The following is an 18,624-nucleotide window of genomic DNA, read 5'->3' on the forward strand; positions in this document are numbered from 1 at the left end:
TGACCATGTAGAGGTCGTCCATATCTAGGCATAGAGCATTCTATGAATGGCTTTATTACACAAGGTTATCCACAGAGACTAAGGAACAGATTAGAAGGAAATAAATTCCTATGTGGTGATAGCTACTGCATAATATAATGTCTGGAAAAACATAAGAAAATCGCAGTAAGTAGTACAATAAATCCCTGGATATATAAAGGTACATATGACCTGAGATTTAAGAGATCAAGAGATCTAAAAGATGAGAAATATGAATTTCATAGAACAACATCGTTCCTGCATTGTTCATGGACTATCGTAGAAGCAGCTGCCTGCGTGTATACACCTATAATAAAACTAAGAGAAACTTAGTAAGAAAGTTCTATATGAACATTTCAGATCAGTCCATAAATTATGAAATAAACTCCTTGTGTTTATAACCTAAGAAAGGATGATTAAGTCCAACTGATTTTTGGACAGGCTGTAATGGAAATAAAATGATCTAGAATGAAGATCACAGCCGTATAAATATATATTGAGATCCATGATCTTACATACCAAGAACTGGATATGATATGGTCAAAGTAATAAAGTGATGAATCCATCAGATTCACGACCATAAGGATCCATATCCAAGTCTGACCTTAAATCACTTTGGTCCCAGGCAATTCCGACCCGTCCCATAGGTCATGATCCGACCATAAAGTACCAAGTAAGGATGGGACGGCATGTTGACCCAAAGAAAGGCTTCCAGCCGGCCATGAAAGTTTATTGGCGTAAGCTATATATATAAATTTCATGAAGAACTTTGGTTAACCTCTAAGTATGGAATGTGCAATAGTATGATCCAAATAAAATCGTGGGTATACTAATGATATACATGGACGAATTTTTATAAATTCAAATGACCAAGGATGAACAGAAAATATTTAAAGTCAAGATCCATTTCAAGATGGATGAATACTCCCATAGAAAGTCCATATGTTCTGGTCAAGAACCATAGAACATATCTGATCATTTTTAAGAAATGGACGAAGTACTAATAAGTACATATACCTCATGATCACTGAAACAAGTTCAGACGAATTATACAGCAATTCAAAGACATTGCACGGAGGTACAATTCAGGGGGAGTGGTACAGGTTGTACTATTTTCCCTTCACCTGGTTTTTGTCCCAATTGGGTTTTACCGGTAAGGTTTTAATGAGGCAACACCAAAACTCTAAGTTTGGTAAAATGTATCGACAAAGGTCCGATGTCTATGACATCTATTAATAAGTTCATGCGTTGTACTCTTTTTCCTTATCTATGGTTTTATCCCACTGGGTTTTCCTAGAAAGGTTTTAACGAGGCAACTTAAGAGCATGTTACTGACCCTGAAACGTATGTGTCGATCAAGGGGGAGTGTTGTGAATATATTATGTGATCGACCCATTTCTGTCTAAACCGGACAGACCGGACCAAACCATTTCTGGACGAACCGGACCGGACCAGACCAAGTCTATGTCATACTAGACATGACCAGGCCCGACTCAAGCCCAGCCCAAGAAAACCAGAAGCAGGCGGCCCAATGGAGAAGAAGATAGAGATAAGTCCAAGAAGATAAACATCAAGAAGATTCAAGTTTATCCATATGTAATTAGTGATTATCATAATCATAGATAGATTAGGATTTATAATCCCTTATGTTTTGGGATTTAGATTTATCTCATTTCTAACTTGTATAAATATGGACCTTCGGTCCTGATGATTAATAACACGAAATCACTTCCAATTACAACATTATCTATTTAATAAGTTTCTTGTCGTTGTTGATAAAGCCCTACCATATTACATTTCTAATGGATCATTCATGCAACGATTTTATCTACGCGATTGCTCCTGGTCTACGGCTTGCACGTCACAACGTTCCATATTGTTGTGTCGACTGTTCACGTAGATTTTAAAGTCATATGTTATATATATATATATATTGTCATTTTGTCAATGTTAACAACTATATGTATACAAGTAACAATCATCTGATTAATATTTTCAATTATTTTTATAATTAATCATTTTAAGTCATACTACTACAAATATAAGCAGTTGTGCGTAAACAACATATTACCATCATGTTTGAGAAAAGAGTAGGATTAGAGAGAAAGAAAAGTCCCAAATTTACACTATAAAATTTCTCAAATCTCTTTCGAAACTTACCATGCAATTAAATACAATTCAAATATATATTTGCTATATGTTAACTATTTTTGACAATTTATGTAACTAGTTTTACAGCTGACTAAATATTTTATCGTCTAATTCACAAAGAATTTATAGTCATAAAACTTCAATTATAATCTGAATCGCATTTGACAAAAAAAAATCTAAATCATATCATATTTATGAAAATACAAATATTTATTCTGCTTAAGTTTGTTATATAGTTGATGTTATGCTTATATAATTTATATATGTTAATCTTTTTCTGTGTTACTCCCAGTTTTATAAATATTATTAAACATAAAAGTTAACATATATGTTTACAAAATTTAACCTAATTGTAAAAATAAATTAACAAAATATTTGAATTTATTACTGTAAATCTAGATTATAAACGTTTTGTGCTGATTTTACCTTAATGAGCTATTTGATATCATAAATATATGTTTGCTAATTGTTATTTAACAAAGTGTTTACAAATAATAACTATTTATTTAATTAACCCTTTCTAAAAAAACTATTTAATTAATTAAATTACTTTATTACTCTTTCTAGTAATTTTCTACTATTCTTTGAAATATCTTACTATCTCAAGATTATTTTATCAATTGAATTTACCCATTAATGCGCAGCAAGATGGAGAAAATATATCAGATAGAAGTTATATATACACATAAAAAGTTATCAAACAGTATAGCAGACGAAAAGGCACAGTGACGCCCATATCCTGATAGGGGAGGGACGTGACAATGAAACTCTGTTTTTATTTCTAACCCCAGAGACTAAACTTATGAAATTTTCTTATCAGAACCATTGTTCATCAGAGAGTCTCAGGACAGAGAGAAAGGATTGAAAAATACTAATAAAAAGAAAAAGAGGAGACTTGCGATGTGGAGCCCACAAGCCTTGATCTCTCTTTTCATTTTAGGCCTCAATTTTTCTTTCAGTTGTTTAATTTCGAAATTTCACTTCTCCCAATCTCTGTCTCGTCTCTCCTCCCTTCTTTTGAAACAAGAAATAATAATATTTCAAGAGGAGAATAGAAAGAAGCAAATCTGAAGACAGCGAGGGGAAAGAGTGAGACTTTGTGTTTTTCTTTGTGTGATTTGACAGTGCCCATGTTTCTGTTTATTGGATAAGAACCCCTAAAGACACAACCTTTTCCTTTACACATATTATCTTCTCTCTCGGTTTTGCTTCAACACACACAACGGTAAAGCCTCTCCTATCTAATTTATCAAAAAAATCTTTATAAACCTTACCTTAATAGATTTTTCCTCTTGTGGGTGGGTATTAAGAACTACTGCTTGTTCTCATCTAGTTTTGATCAAAATTCTATATTTTTTTCTCTCTTTTGAATGTTCCATTAAGACATATCTCAGTTTTTGTCTCCCCTGTTTTTTTGTTTAAGAAAATAAATAATAAAGAGGGTCCTTTTCAAAGTCTATCTGTAAATGGTGATGCATTCGACTACTAACTCTATGAAAGCTTTTCTCTAGTGTTTTAATTCTTCTTCTTTTTTATTCTCTCTCTCTTTTACATCTCTCACTTTCAACTCCTTTCTCATTGATTGATACACTCTCTTTAAAGACTTCACACACGTCGTTTTAATTCGAGCTATCTTTCTTCTTCTTCTTCTTCTTCTTCTTCTTCTTCAGGTGGACTCTCATTCAAACTCTAGTCATTCAAGCGGATTCATCATTCTCCTAAGTACCTGGAGCTTGACTTCATTCTTGAACACAAAAAAAAAGCTCAAGAAGATCTTCTTATTCAAGACGCCGAGCTATGTAAGTTCTCAGATCTAAATCCCTCTGTACGAACAAGAAAATAAAAATATCACAACTTTCATTTTCATTTAGAAATGATTATTTTATTTCCATTTCTGCTTTAGATCTGCAACGTCCTCAAAATCAATTATTTTCCTTAATAAAAAGAATCATCATTTCTTCTTCTTCTTATTATTTGCTTTTTGAGAAAAAAGTGTTTATTTTTTGTGAAACTATTCACTCAAAAATAGAAAGAAGAAGAAAGCTTTGTACTGTGGAGATTTCATGTTCATTTTTCTTACTAAACTTACGCACGTAAATAACTCTGAAAGCTGTTAACTTTCCATGTTCTGTCCAAATCTTGACTTTGTGTTTTTTTTTGTCTTTTTTTTTTTAAATTAGATTATATTAGCTTGGATGGAGGATTAATATAAGGGAAGCAGCAGCATTTATGGGATTTGATAGAAGATTGTCAATAAAGGAAACCCCAAAACTGTTGTGGTTATGGATTCACGAGGTGACAGCTCCAGGTTCGGACACCACCACCACCACCAGCTGTATCCGACAAAGCCTTCTAGGAACATGTCTTCATCTTCCTCAGCTGCTTTCTTCTCAGCTAACCAATCTCCCTTCTTCTCCCCAAGATCTCCCAAACCCCAACAAGAACACTCCGAATCAACACGCTCCGATCCTCAATGCGACGACAGCTTCGATCCCCTCACCTCCTCCAGCCCCTGCTTCCAAGACCACCACCTCGTCTTTCAGAATCTCGAACCTTCCAGCAGCGTCATCCCAAGATACGCAAGAGGAGGAGTGGGTCAAGATTCGTCTTCCTACACTCAGACATCTTCCGTCTCGGTTTCTTACAACAGAGTGAGATGCTGCGACGTGTTCTTGGGTCTGCACGGCAACAAACCATCTCTCCTCCGTTTCGCGGATTGGCTCAGAGCCGAGCTGGAGTTTCAAGGGATGAGCTGTTTCATGTCGGACAGAGGGAAATGCAGGAGCTCGCGGAAACAGAGAATCATCGAGAGAGCGATGGACGGAGCTTCCTACGGAGTCATCATCCTAACGAGAAAGTCTTTCAGATCCCCTCACACGATCGAGGAGCTGAGGTTCTTCTCGGAGAAGAAGAACCTCGTCCCCGTCTTCTTCGATCTCTCTCAGGGAGACTGCCTCGTCCGGGACATAGTGGAGAAGAGAGGGGACTTGTGGGAGAAGCACGGAGGCGAGGTCTGGGAGTGTTACGGAGGGATCGAGAGAGAGTGGAGAGAAGCTGTTCACGGTTTGTCTCGCGTTGTCGATGAGTGGAAGCTCGAAGCTCACGAAGGTAACTGGAGAGAGTGCGTTTTCAGAGCTGTGACGTTGCTAGCTATGAGGTTAGGGAGGAGGAGTATAGTGGAGAGGTTGAGTAAGTGGCGTGAGAGAGCTGAGAGAGAGGAGTTTCCTTATCCGAGGAACGAAGGTTTCGTCGGGAGGAAGAAGGAGTTATCTGAGTTGGAGTTTGTTTTGTTCGGAGACGTTGGTAAAGATTCCGAGAGAGATTACTTGGAGCTCAAGGCAAGGAGGAAGAATAAGAAGAAAATAAAGAATGTGGTGTTAGGGTGGAACAGCAAGAAAGGGAAAGAGAAAGTCGTGTGGAGAGAGTCAGAGAAAGAGATCGAGATGATGCAGAGCACGGAGCTGAGACGTAACAACAGGAGGAAACGGTCGACGAAAGTGGCTTACGGGAAAGGAGTGGCGTGCGTCACGGGGGAGTCGGGGATAGGCAAAACAGAGCTGCTACTCGAGTTCGCTTACAGGCATCACCAGAGGTACAAGATGGTGCTTTGGATAGGAGGAGAGAGCCGTTACATCAGACAGAACTATCTCAACCTTCACCACTACTTAGAAGTCGACGTCGGGGTGGAGAGTTGTTCTTCTTCCGATTATAAATCGAGGATGAAGAGCTTTGAGGAGCAAGAGGACGCGGCGGTCACGAGGATCAGGAAAGAGCTGATGAGGAACATACCGTTCTTGGTCGTGATCGATAACTTGGAGAGCGAAAAGGACTGGTGGGATTCGAAGCTTGTGATGGATCTTCTTCCTAGGTTTGGAGGAGAGACGCATATATTGATATCTACGCGTCTCTCTAGGGTTATGAACATGGAGCCGTTGAAACTCTCTTACCTCTCTGGCGCTGAAGCTATGGTGTTGATGCAGGGGAACAGCGTTAATAATAGAGAGTATCCTATCTCCGAAATGGATGCGTTGAGAGTTACCGAGGAGAAGCTTGGGAGGTTAACGTTGGGATTGGCTGTAGTGGGAGCGATTTTGTCTGAGCTTCCTATAAACCCTAGCCGGCTTTTGGATACTATAAATAGAATGGCGTTGAGAGAGGGTCGGGAGGGGAGCTTGTTGAGGAGGAAAAGTGTGTTTCTGTTGCAGCTGTTTGAAGTGTGTTTTTCGATCTTCGACCACGCGGATGGACCGAGGAGTTTGGCTACTAGAATGGTGGTTGCGGGAGGGTGGTTAGCTCCAGGGGCTGTGCCGGCTTCTCTGTTAGCTTTGGCTGCTTATAAACTCCCTGAGAAGCATAGAGGTCCGAAGCGGCTTTGGAGGAGGCTGAGACGGGCTATAACCTGTGGTTTCGTGTCGTCGAACTCGAAACGATCAGGAGCTGAAGCTGCTTCCATGTTGCTTAGATTCAACATCGCTAGAACCAGCAGTGTTAAGCTAGGGTTTATACAGATACACGAGCTTGTGAAACTCTACGCGAGGAATCGAGTTCTGGTGAGCGAGAACGCTCCTGCGATGGTTCGAGCCGTGATAAGCCGCGGCTCGACGGTCGAAACCGCGGAGCAGATGTGGGGGGTGTGCTTCTTGCTGTTCGGTTTCGGCAACGAAGCTCCGACCATTCAGCTTAAGATAACAGAGCTGCTGTTTCTTGTGAAGCAAGTAATCTTGCCGTTAGCGATTAGGACATTCATAACGTTTTCGCGGTGCAGCGCGGCGGTGGAGCTGCTTAGAGTCTGCACAAACGCGCTCGAAGCGGCTGACCAGACGCTGGTGACGCCGGTGGAGAAGTGGCTGGATAAGTCTCTTTGCTGGAGACCGGTTCAGACAAGCGCGCAGCTGAACCCTGTCCTTTGGGAAGAGCTTGCTCTGACTCGAGCCACAGTGTTGGAGACGAGAGCTAAGCTGATGTTGCGTGGCGGGCAGTTCAGCGTGGCTGATGATCTGATTAGAAAAGCCATCTTTATAAGAACTTCCATCTCAGGAGAGGATCATCCTTCGACTGTGTCGGCTCGAGAGACGTTGAGTAAGTTAACGAGACTCTTATCAAATGCTCATCAGATTCACAACAGTTCACCATGATAGTCAGATAGAGGTTTCTTAGGGCTATCTCTTGTTGTAAAAGTTATAAAAGGTTTTAGAGTTTCTTGTTTTTTTTTGTCATAATCATTATTTTTAGTTATAAAGAGTTAGATTTATACAGAGGCTTTAGTAATAAAGAAAACTATTATGTAAGAAATTGGTCAGAGAATCCTTCTTTTTTACACTGCTCTTTTAAATTTTGAAATTTTTTAACAAATCAAGAATATAGAAGAATTTTTCAGAGTATTAAACAATGAGATGTAATTTTCTGTCTGCATGCTAATGTCTTCTAGACTTTTTTTCTGTGTCTTTTGTCTGATATGAATAATCCAAAGATTGGTAACAATCAAAAGGAAATTCAAAAGCTTATAAATGTAATAGAAGCAAACAAACGTTTCATCATATACCACCACCACACTATCACCTAAAGACGGTCTAATCAAATCTTCTGTACTTTTCTCTGTCTTGATTATGACTCAGTGAGTACCAATTCCTGCGCAAAGAAACATACTCTATTGTCAGGTGATTCTGTAAAATAATCAAAAACTTAGGTGAAAATGTAATAGACACAAACCTTGTCACAAACTGGACAAGCCTCACTCCTTTCCATCCATTCAAGAATGCACGCAAGGTGAAAATTGTGGCCACATTTCGTGAGCAGCTTTGGGTTGTCAATATGATATTCTGTAAAAACAAATGAAGACATTTAAACTAAAGCTATATCTTTGGTTATGTAAACTGTGAATGATAAAAAACAAAACACCATACCTTCCAAGCAAATTGGACACTCGTCTATGGTTTCTCGATTCTTCTTCTTTAGATCATTATCTGCAAAATCATCAGCAGGCCATGTTTCCTTTTGTGGAACACTGTTTGTCGTGATTCCACGAGATCCTTCGCTCGAGTTGCTCTGAGTCTGAGTTGTTGACAGTTTCGAGGGAATTTGGAGATTTCTAGGCGAGAATGAAACAGGAAGAGGAGGCTGAAGCGGCGCAGTGTATAGAGTAGATGCCAGATTTCTATTAACCGCTTCTGTAGGTACTACAGAGGAAGGAGGTGCACGAGATAAAGGAACATGCTCGTCTATTGTTCTTGAGCTCTGCAGAAAAAGTATAAAACACCAAGAAATAAATAAATAAAAAAGAGAGAGAACAAAACATTATCTCTGAATCATTTAGAAAAAAGGTTTTACTTCGGGTATAATCGGGAAACAGCAGCAGCACCAACCCATTCTTTGGATGATTAAACCAAGTTTTGGACAGTTCGCAGATCAGTGAGTTCCTAAGACCTGAAATTTACAAGACTAAATATATGAAATTTAGTTCTTGAAACCACATTTAAAACATTCTAATGTAATGTAACGTAGTAGCTTTGGACTTACAGTAATATAATAGCTAGCCACGCGATTATTAAGAAAAAAAACAATACAATTGTATCTAACACGCATTGGTGGGGAGAAAAAACTATTTCAATATCAAAAGTGTGTTGCTCAAAAAAAAAATCAAAAGTGTAAGTCCTGGAAAATCATAAGATGCTTAGAACATCTTAAGCTTACAGATAAAAATTAAGCATGATAGTTTTGCAAACACCTCAATTAAGTTTACTATACAAGAGATACTATAACTACCAAAATTAATTACAAAACCCTAATAGACGAAGAGAAAAAAAAAAGAAAACAGAGAGATAAAAAACAGAGACGGTAGAACAAGAAACTAAACAAGTGGGTTGAAACAGAACAACAACAGAGCAAAAAAAAAAAACCTTAATCTCAGAACTACGAAACAGAGAAAATCAATAGAGAAAAAAAGAAGATGAACAAACAGAGTTCGTGATCCTACAAAACAAATCTACGCTACTTCTTTTGTAAAGGGAAGAAGAAGAAGAAGTAAGATGACTATAATACCAAAACACACAGAAAAAAGCTTTGATCTTTCTTTAAAATCCTTACTTTTGCTAGGATCCTCCTCCCTGGGAAGCTCTTGAAGTTTTGTGTTGAACAAGAAAAATTAGGGAGAATTTTCCAGAAAAAAGCTCGAAAGAAGAAGAAGAACTCTGGCTGCGAAGGCAGGCGACTTTATCAAAGAGATGAAAATCAAAAACCACATTAATTTTTAATGGTTATTTTCGGTTGTTAATCAAAAAATTTTGTATTTATATTCATAAAAATCACAAACCATATCGTACAAGGAAACTCGACTTTTATTATTTCTTTAACAAAAGCAAAAAAAGAAAAGCCTTCCTGATTTATGAGACATTTTATTTCCCATTCATGCTCCAAGTTTATTCTTGCAAGCATATTAGTGTTACTTAAATTAATTAAATTAGACTAATAAACTAGCAATATATTTTAACACATTCAATAGGATATGAGCACTACATTTAAAACATCATCTATAGAGAAATTAATATAATATCTTGGTGGGCCAGTAAATATTTTAAACAATTACTGAAAAATCTTTTGATATAAAATAAAAGATAAATATAAAATCCAAACTGAACGCTAATATAAGAATTAAGACGTAACCTAATTATTGACACCGAAGAAATAATAAATGAAACCGAGTTGTCCATAATCTTAGATATTACGTCCATATATTTAAAGATTTAATGTATAGTTTATCGAAACAAATTACAAAATAAGATTAAAAAAAATTGGTCAAAATCTTATCGTGAGTATAAAACAATCCTAACCACTATATAGCAAACACGCTTCATTACGGAAGCTGCAGCTTATTCATTTAATACTAAGCGCCTGACTAAACCCTTATATTCGGTGGCATTACTTCCATGTCACGCGACAACACTATCCTCATGTTTACGGATTCAATTAATTTGGTTTTATATTAGATTTTACTAATACGAGTCTTGTATTTGATTGACCTTATGTAGGTCTCTGAATCTTCTTCACTCATCATATCAACAATATCAGGAAGCTTTTAGCTGATGAATCTTTTTCACTCATCATATCAGCAATTCAGGAAGCTTATAAGCGTATGTTACAGAAGAACAATGATTCGTAGTATGGTATGCAACGTCGGCATAACGTGCACATTGTCTATTTGCATCCATCTGTGCATTTGCTGTGAAGAAAGTACCAAATTTTCAAACATTACAAGTAATTTATACGTGTTTTGGTGAACTTTTGAGTACATTTCTGATCAACTTTCTGATCAGACTATACGTCTCGAAACGTTTCCGATGTATTGAAGCAACTAAAGTTGTATGAATCCAACACGACGGATTGGCAGACAATCAAATTATGCAAAGAGATGTATGAAAGCTCTCTTTATTGTGATGATCTTGCTCTAAAAGCTTTGGCAGCCAAGGATTACGACACCGTAAACATTAATGTCGGAGGAACATCAGACAATATGATTACGTGCAATGAGGAATTGTCAACATTGAAGCCAGTACCACAATCCTTGATCACAAAAAATACTGTCCTGGAAAAACAATCTAACATTGTTTTAACGATTCTCAAATGTTTCATAAGAAAAGACAGTAGATTATGTAGTCAATAGCCTCCTTTTTTTTGAGAAAATGAAATTGTTTGGTCTTTCTTAAGAAAAAAACTCATTCAAATTGTTTTTTCTTAGCTTTTTATGCTTTAATCATCCCATGAAATTGCAACTTCGTCAAAATTTTGATCGAATACAATTCTCGAAAAACCTCAAATATGTTGATCAATTCCAGTTACTAAAAAACAGCACTGCCGTTCCAAGGAACTTTTGACCTTGCTGTTGGTTCTTTTGATAGTGCACTCAAATCTTTGGCAGCCGGCCACACCTTGAACACTGATATTGGTTTTACGATTGCAAGTTGCAACGGTCTCTACTTGTAGATACGAGCAGTTAACTATGAAGCCTAGTCCTCGGGAGATCTTTAAGATAAACAAATTAGTATCAATCGATCCTAAGTTTGTATGGTAGCAGTTTTTTTTTGTAACACTAAAACTTCATTAGAAACTTAAACTCCAAAGTTCACGGGAGCCATTACAGAAGATTCATTGTAGAGAGCCTGCTTTGTCAAAGCATCGGCATCTCTGTTCTTACAACGTTTAATCCAGCTAAAAGAGATAGAATCAAAAGCTGTCGAGAGACAGGTGATATCAGCCACTATTCCATAGATTTCCGCCATCGGGGGGCCTTTGTTGAGCGCCTTGATCAATTTGAGTGAGTCAGATTCGCAGCGGACATGTCAAATACCCTTTTCAATACAGCAAGATAGAGCCTCCCGAAGTGCCAGTCCCTCCGATACCAGTGGGGAGTTGACATAGTGGCAGTGTGCCAAGAAGGAGGATTTTGTCTCTCCTGTTTTCAGTGTCCAGCCGAGTCCAGCTAGTTTGTGTGGTAGCAGTTGTAGGTCAAAATTTCGTGAGAGAGTTTCTTTTGAAAGAGAGTTCATTTCTTCTTAAACACCAAGAAAGATGAGTGATAGAAATCCTCCATCAAAGGATTAATCAAGCCGAAAGAGAGTTTGTTACTTTCCCCATATTATCTGCATCCATCCGATATTCCGGGGAACAACAATCTCTTCTGTACAACTCACATGAGATAATTATAAAGAGAGCTAGCTATTTCCCTCTCTTTACACTCTCTTTGTGCAATATAAATAGTTTCTCATATGTTCATCTTATATTCTGTCCTAATTAACTCAAAATTAGAGCTCATGTGAACGTATGACGAGCTTCACTATCCACGAATAGATTGTTACTCTAATATTAAGCGCAAGTGTCGCATGTTAATAAAAACCACAGTTTGGCCTAGTGGTCTTAAGCGCCAGATTTAGCTCTGCTTTTCCGTCCACTGAGAATGTAATCCACTAATTACTTGGTTACTTAATAAGTATGTAACCAAGTTTCAAATTGAGTTTAAAACGTTTAAAAATGTAGAGAATTCACATCCACTGAAAAGTGTAAATAGCAGATCTATAATTTTTATTATCATATTCATATATTGCTATTTTTAAAGAAAATCTTATTGCGTTAAGAAATAATCAAAGACTGTTACTATATTAGGTTTTTATTATTATATTAGTTTTCTTTATATGTAACAGATTTTTTAAAAATTGGTTTGATCTAAACACTCATGTCCGATATATGCATGGATAATTATCAGTTCATATCCATTATTGATGGTTTTAATAAATATTTTTCCCGGACCATAGTTTCACATTAGTTTTCAAGCTTGTTTTTGAAAAAGTATAATACCGCTGTAGAATATAACTATATACAGTATTTAACATATTATTCTCAAAACTTTAGTAAGAAACTTGCCTCAATATAAATGTATGAGAAGGTATGAACTATACATTTAAATAGTATCATATATAAATTTTGAACAGAAAGTGAAAATGATTTAATTTCAGTTAAAAAAGAATTGAACTAGAAAAATAAATAAACGTATTTTTGGTCTTAGGAGACATTAAAGACATTATTGGAGAAAAGTCTTTTCTAATAGCCAAAAGAAAATAGGAGAAAGATAAATTTGTGGGAGAGAAAAAAAAAAGGTAACTAAGAGCAGCATTAACGCGGTTGCTTAGTGAGGTTTTTAAGTTTTTAGAATTAAAAAGAAAAAGAAAATTACCTATTTACTTAAGCAACACCGCTTAATTAAGCTCCACAAGTGCCGTGTCTTATGAGACACGTGTTGGACATTTAGACTCAGCGTCTCTTTCTCTCTCTCGACCAATTGATTTTGAGTCTCTTTTGTCGACTCGCGATCTTTCTCACCGTTGTCTCCTTCTCTCAGAAAATCATTCAATCTCCACTAGCGTTACCGGCAGAAACCCAGGTATGTCTCTCTCTGTTATACGTTTCGGATGAATCTGTAGTTAACTTTTGTGGGTTTGTTCGGTATTGGTTATTCCTTGAATAAAAATCTATATTTTACCCAATTTGATGTAAATTGATTGATGTTAACGGCTTATGTTGAATGAGATTGTCCGAGGAAACGATTCAGTGACTGGTTTATGTTAATGTTGATTGCTAAAAGGAATTGTTTTTCTTCATTGGGTTTTGTTGGCAGGAGATGCTAATAAGATATTTGACAAGTACCTTCTCGAGTTAAACAAAGAGCTTTCTTATGTTCACTTTAAGCTGAGGGCTTGTAGAGATCAGTATGATGGCCATGTTTGTTATGGTGTGGTTAATATTGTCTCTAACGATCAATCCAAACTCGGGACTAAATACTTTGTTCCTCAGATTGCATTCTTCAAAGGCATTGTAAGTTGCACATTGTCTTTCTCTCTTCTTGCTATGTGTGTGCACTGAGATGATTGTGGGTTTGTATAGAGTGAATAACTGTGATACTTACTTGGACATTCGCAGATAGAAGCAATCGCACAGGATGAAGCTGCCCAAGGCTGCATATCGGGCTTTGATGCTCTTAATATCTGTTTGGAGAACCAGGTCAGTCATCGTCTCTGACTTCTGATAAGAAGAACCATCCACATCTACTTCAATTAACTGATCATGGTGACTTTAAAGCTGCAACTATCTTACAGAGTCACTTGAAAGTATTACCTTGTCTTTGAGTTTAGTCTGAAACCCTTACATGAATGCTGATTACATTATACTAGTAGCCTATAGACCTTACATCCCAAAATAATTGTCTGTTTCTTTTCTATTAATACAAAACTTTAGGGTTTCAATACAATTCTAGAGAGAGATTTGACATGTGTATTGGGTTTCTTTCAGGATGGTGATGCTATCTCTGCAACGAGAGCTGGGTAGTTTAGTTACTCCAATCCAAATAAGTATTGGGTCGAAAGTTCTCATAAACGGGTCAGACCTCTTTTGTTGTGGATTATAAAGCAGATGTAAGTCTTTTGTTTTCATGTTAAATGATCCTTTCCATATTGGCAGGAAGCAAAGCATCACATCTCTTCAGCATATTGTAAGTTTTTCTGTAGAATGTATATGTCAAATTTGTATAGGATGTTTCAAATAATGTTGGCTTACTTTCTGATGATGGCAAGAGATTTTACAAACCAAAGTGTTTCTTAATATATTTTCTTGATCTTTAAAATGTTTTATATCATAAATAAAATTATATCTTAAATAAAACAATGTTTAATTTTTTTAAGAATCTCTAAATAAGATACTTGCATTGGAGGACAAAAATTAGAGATTGCTTAAAAAAAGTGCTTAGCACCCATTTATTACTAAAAAAGTGATTAAGCACCCCTAATGGGGTGCTAGGGTTAATGATGCTCTAAGGATGATATAAATTCTACAAATTGAAAACGGGTATGTAGCCCAAACAAAAACTAGCCGAGTGTGAGCGGAAACTAAAATTAAAAGGACAAAAAGGAGGTTGACAAAAAAAGGGGACAAAAAGGAGTAACACAGTGTACGGAGGGGGCGTATCGAACACAGCTTGGGGTTCAAAGGGAAAGAGTTTAAGAAAAGAGTAACCATTAGATCCGTGCCTATTCTCAAAATCAAAACTACAAAGTATTTTATATCTTTAAAATAAACAGTTGAAGTCTTCTTGTTTTTTTCTTGGTTTTAGTGTTAAAGTTGATGTCTTCTTGGTGAGCACACTATTCAAATTAACAAAACAAAAAGATTATTAGATTGTATTTTAACAAACGAAATAATTTCTTAAAATTGAACAAAAGTATGCAACGATCTTAGTTACTACTCCAACAAACAGAAACATGTTAAAAATTATCTATAATGTCCCGATAGGAAAAGTATGTTGTTGTTAGTCGATAAACGTTACGACCGTAACCAAAAAAATGGTTATTAGACAAAACCGAATCCTTAATCCAAAGAAAATAAAAGAAGCACACTGGTTTATTATTATACCAGTTTTACATATGAAGCTGATTTGAAGGGATAACTAAGCTGGTCATTAACAACATTTTTTTTTGGTCAACAAACTTTTAATTGAAAATAAACTAGATTTCGACGGATATTATTTTTCATTTTTATGAAATATATTATTTGTTTATAATTATTGAATGTATTTATCGTAATAAAACATTTTTTTATAATAATTCGATATATAAAGTGTTTCTGGTAAATTATGTATTTTCTAACTTTGTTTTATTTTCTTTCTAATCAGCATATTTATTTGGCTTATTGTTAAAATAAATGATATTAAAACGCAATTGTATAATACTTTTACATTAATATTTTATTTAAACAATGTGATATATTTATATATTAATTAAATATTTACATTGTACTTTAAACTTGTATACAAATCAACATATTTGTTTAGTTTATTGTTAAAAGAAATGATTTTGAATCCAAATGTACAGTATTTTTATATTATTTTTTCAGTTAATATAAATATTTTAAATATATTTATTTCAACTGAACCAACTAATATTTAAATTGACTCCTGAAATATATTTTTATATATCAATATTTATTTTTCATAATTAGTGTTATATATTTTAGATGTATCATAATATAACTAATGATATTCAAAAGACTTGAACCGAACCATGTTATATGACTATTTTTGTTACAAATATCAAAACTCGTTTTAGATACATTGGTTATTTAGATATTTTTAGGTTTCTATATATCAGAACCGAATTCATCCAGATCCAGAATGACTCAACTCAAAATCCACACATAAGTTTATAATATTCAAGCAGTACTTGGTTTTTAAAAAAACGATACCCGAAAGGAACAACATATACCTATGGATAAATAATATTCATGTTTAATTGATTTTGTAAATTAATAAAAAAATATTTCTATGTATTTGACTAAATTAAATGAAATAAAAAGAGTTTTTTATCAAGTAAAATAACTATATGGAGTGAAAAATTAAGTTGAAATAAATGTAGCACATTTTAGTTATTTTGGTTTAAGTTATTATTTTATTCACAAAACATATCTTTTAACTATGTTTTTGAGTACGTAATTTTCCACCGATTGAAACTAAAATAAAAATATTTTATTAAAATAAATTAAACCAAACGTTTAGTCATATGTAAAATCTTATTATTTAATATTTTTAATTTTATAATTAACACAAAGTTAATATTGATTAACTAATAAATTAAAGTATGCATTATTATTATTATGGTAATATAATTAATGGTGTAAATTATTATTAATGTGATATAATTAATTAAATTGTTAAATTAAGTGAAATTTAGAAATACAATTAATAGATACTACTATTCAAGTATTTAAATAAATTTATAGATGCAGAAACACGGTAGTGGGCTTAGAACTTAGAAGCCCAATTTGTCATTAACAATATATATATATAAAAGAGAGTTGAATCTCTCCTGCTGACACATCAACGTCCACGTCAGAAATTAGAAGTCTCACGAGTTGACACATCAGATACGCACCGTATCACTTAAACTTTGTTCTCTCGAAATGGGCTTCGCAGTGGGCTTCGTCCAGCGCAAATGAAATGCTCTTCGGCACTAGGCCCATCGACACTGTTCTACGGAATCCTTAAACAGATGTTTTCCTTCGTGTTCTTCGTCTGTTTTCATTTGGCACTGAGACTTTCTAGATTCTGTAACGGTGTTTGTGGTTTAATCTTAAATCGTCTTTATTCTCCATCCCACTACGAATCAACCTATTGCGCTCTTCGTCTGCTAGATCTTTATATATATAAACCTTCGATGCATCGTTTCCGGCAAAATCTATAATCTTTCGGAGATCGCGATCTCTTCATCTCTCTGAAAAAGGCAGCGTCTTGTGGGATTAGCAAGCTATTCGTCGGCGAGCAGGTAAGGCCAGCGACCATTGGCATTACCCGGAGCAACCACAACTTCAAGCTTTCTGACTATACAATGTCCATATGCTTATGGGTATTCTCAAACCTTTGATATATTATCAAATATATAAGATACTCCAATTTTTCTTTTTCTTTTCCAGCTTTAAAATGCTCCAAATTTTGTGAGGTTCATAATCCGTTCGTGGAATATAATTATTTATTTTATGGTTATAGTTTAACTTGCAAATGTATGATTATAAATACAAACAAAAGTAATTTAAAAATATATATTATATTTTAACTATGTTTTCACAAATGAAATTTCTATAAGTTCTATATGTATTAATGCTTTTAAAAATATTAATAAACTTTAATATAAATATAAATCACTGTTATAGAATAACTACCAAAATCCAATCAAATGACATAGAAGATTAATCTTATTTCTTCTAAGAATAGGAATAGATGAAGTAGAATAAAAAAATTTATATGATGTATAAATATTTATAATTACACATTGTGAATGATATAGATGATATAAAAGGGAAAAACATTGACAATACAAGTTAGATCAAATATAAATAAACAAATAAAACATATTTGGATATTCTCATTTCTAAAATAAAACTATACTGTATAGGAAAATTGGTCAATTGTAATAAAATTATGTTTTCATCAAACTAAAAACCCACAACAAAAAATATAAATAATAATTATAATAGTATGGTCTCACAACATATACATCAAATAAAAATTAGAACACATCACATTAAAATAAGTATATATTAAATGTTAAACAAAATAAAAATAGACATTTTAAACTAAATATTTATAGTATACATATATAGATATAATTATGTTTAAATATTTAAAAAATATATAACTGGTCCGGATCCAGATATACATGCCTAAAATTTCAGTATCCAGATCTTAATGTTTTTAGTTTGTATATTAGCCATTGAAATTATTTTATAGTTCACATCCCGCCCGTAGGGCGGGCCGACCCTAGTATATATATAAACGAAGGAATATCTTTTTGTCAACCTCAGTACGACTTGAAATCAGCATCATTGTTTTTGAAGAAATCAGCATCATATTTCTTCTAGTCCTTCACATATGTTTTTCTTATTTTAATACTTTTATTTCTGCAAGTCTTAGAAAACAATTTTTTTTTTATTTGATCAAATTAAAAAAAAAAAAAAAAAAAAAAAATTGTTTTCTAAGACTATGTTGAAAATGAATATGTTGAAACGCTGCATGTGATTACCTCTATACCTTTTGTTTTTCGTGTATTGCTTGCTGACGTTGGAATGATCAGAGACCACATTAGAGAGTTTTAGTTTTTAGCAGTGTAAAAATCGTTGAATACTATAAAAGACAAGTAGATGTTGACAGGGAATCTTTACTAATGTTTCGAGACGAATTAAATTAATTGCTTTACTGCAGTAAAACAACGATTTTTTTGGGTCAAACTATTTTTATCAGATTATAGTGATATTTACCAAACTTTGTAATTTTTGTAATCAAAATATACTTGATTCTATATATATTTATTTATATATATAGATCTGAAAAAAAAGAAGAAGAAAAAACTGTTTGAGAAAGATTAATCAATA

The 18,624-nt window shown here is 34.4% G+C and overlaps 2 protein-coding genes and 1 long non-coding RNA gene across 5 annotated transcripts; 2 read left to right on the forward strand and 1 right to left on the reverse strand.

The window, feature by feature from the left end:
- The first annotated feature begins 3,167 nt into the window (after positions 1-3,167).
- Positions 3,168-7,486, forward strand: LOC108843632 (uncharacterized). Of its 2 annotated transcripts, XM_018616875.2 has the most exons (3): positions 3,168-3,394; positions 3,840-3,968; positions 4,350-7,486. In XM_018616875.2, exon 3 carries the CDS (start codon positions 4,452-4,454, stop codon positions 7,302-7,304), a length of 2,853 nt encoding a protein of 950 aa, XP_018472377.2. In that variant the 5' UTR covers positions 3,168-3,394; positions 3,840-3,968; positions 4,350-4,451; the 3' UTR covers positions 7,305-7,486. The 2 variants fall into 2 exon arrangements, with proteins under 2 accessions (XP_018472377.2, XP_056859147.1); XM_057003167.1 differs by having other exon boundaries at positions 3,168-3,968.
- Positions 7,487-7,550: 64 nt separating this feature from the next.
- Positions 7,551-9,570, reverse strand: LOC108841345 (E3 ubiquitin-protein ligase AIRP1-like). Of its 2 annotated transcripts, none has more exons than XM_057003168.1 (5): positions 9,253-9,570; positions 8,497-8,607; positions 8,073-8,403; positions 7,879-7,988; positions 7,551-7,797 (listed from the first exon to the last, which is right to left on the reverse strand). In XM_057003168.1, the coding sequence occupies exons 2-5, from the start codon at positions 8,533-8,535 to the stop codon at positions 7,774-7,776; spliced, it is 504 nt and encodes a 167-aa protein (XP_056859148.1). In that variant the 5' UTR covers positions 8,536-8,607; positions 9,253-9,570; the 3' UTR covers positions 7,551-7,773. The 2 variants fall into 2 exon arrangements, with proteins under 2 accessions (XP_056859148.1, XP_018469615.1); XM_018614113.2 differs by having other exon boundaries at positions 8,497-8,592; positions 9,253-9,569.
- A 3,251-nt stretch (positions 9,571-12,821) lies between these two features.
- Positions 12,822-14,269, forward strand: LOC130499923 (uncharacterized). Its single transcript, XR_008938781.1, has 5 exons — positions 12,822-13,096; positions 13,331-13,527; positions 13,633-13,713; positions 14,002-14,088; positions 14,170-14,269. It is a non-coding gene; the product is annotated as an uncharacterized LOC130499923 (long non-coding RNA).
- Positions 14,270-18,624: the final 4,355 nt, after the last annotated feature.

This window comes from Raphanus sativus, chromosome 2 (assembly GCF_000801105.2).
Source record: "Raphanus sativus cultivar WK10039 chromosome 2, ASM80110v3, whole genome shotgun sequence".
Taxonomy (NCBI): domain Eukaryota; kingdom Viridiplantae; phylum Streptophyta; class Magnoliopsida; order Brassicales; family Brassicaceae; genus Raphanus; species Raphanus sativus.

Coding starts and splice junctions, on each gene's coding strand:
- LOC108843632 (XM_057003167.1), top strand. CDS start 4,452: ATGGATTCACGAGGTGACAGCTCCAGGTTCGGACACCACCACCACCAC.
- LOC108841345 (XM_057003168.1), bottom strand. CDS start 8,535: ATGGGTTGGTGCTGCTGCTGTTTCCCGATTATACCCGAA. Junction 7,989..8,072: donor GTGTCCAATTTGCTTGGAAG/GTATGGTGTTTT, acceptor TTGTTTTTACAG/AATATCATATTGACAACCCA. Junction 7,798..7,878: donor CTTGTCCAGTTTGTGACAAG/GTTTGTGTCTAT, acceptor TTCTTTGCGCAG/GAATTGGTACTCACTGAGTC.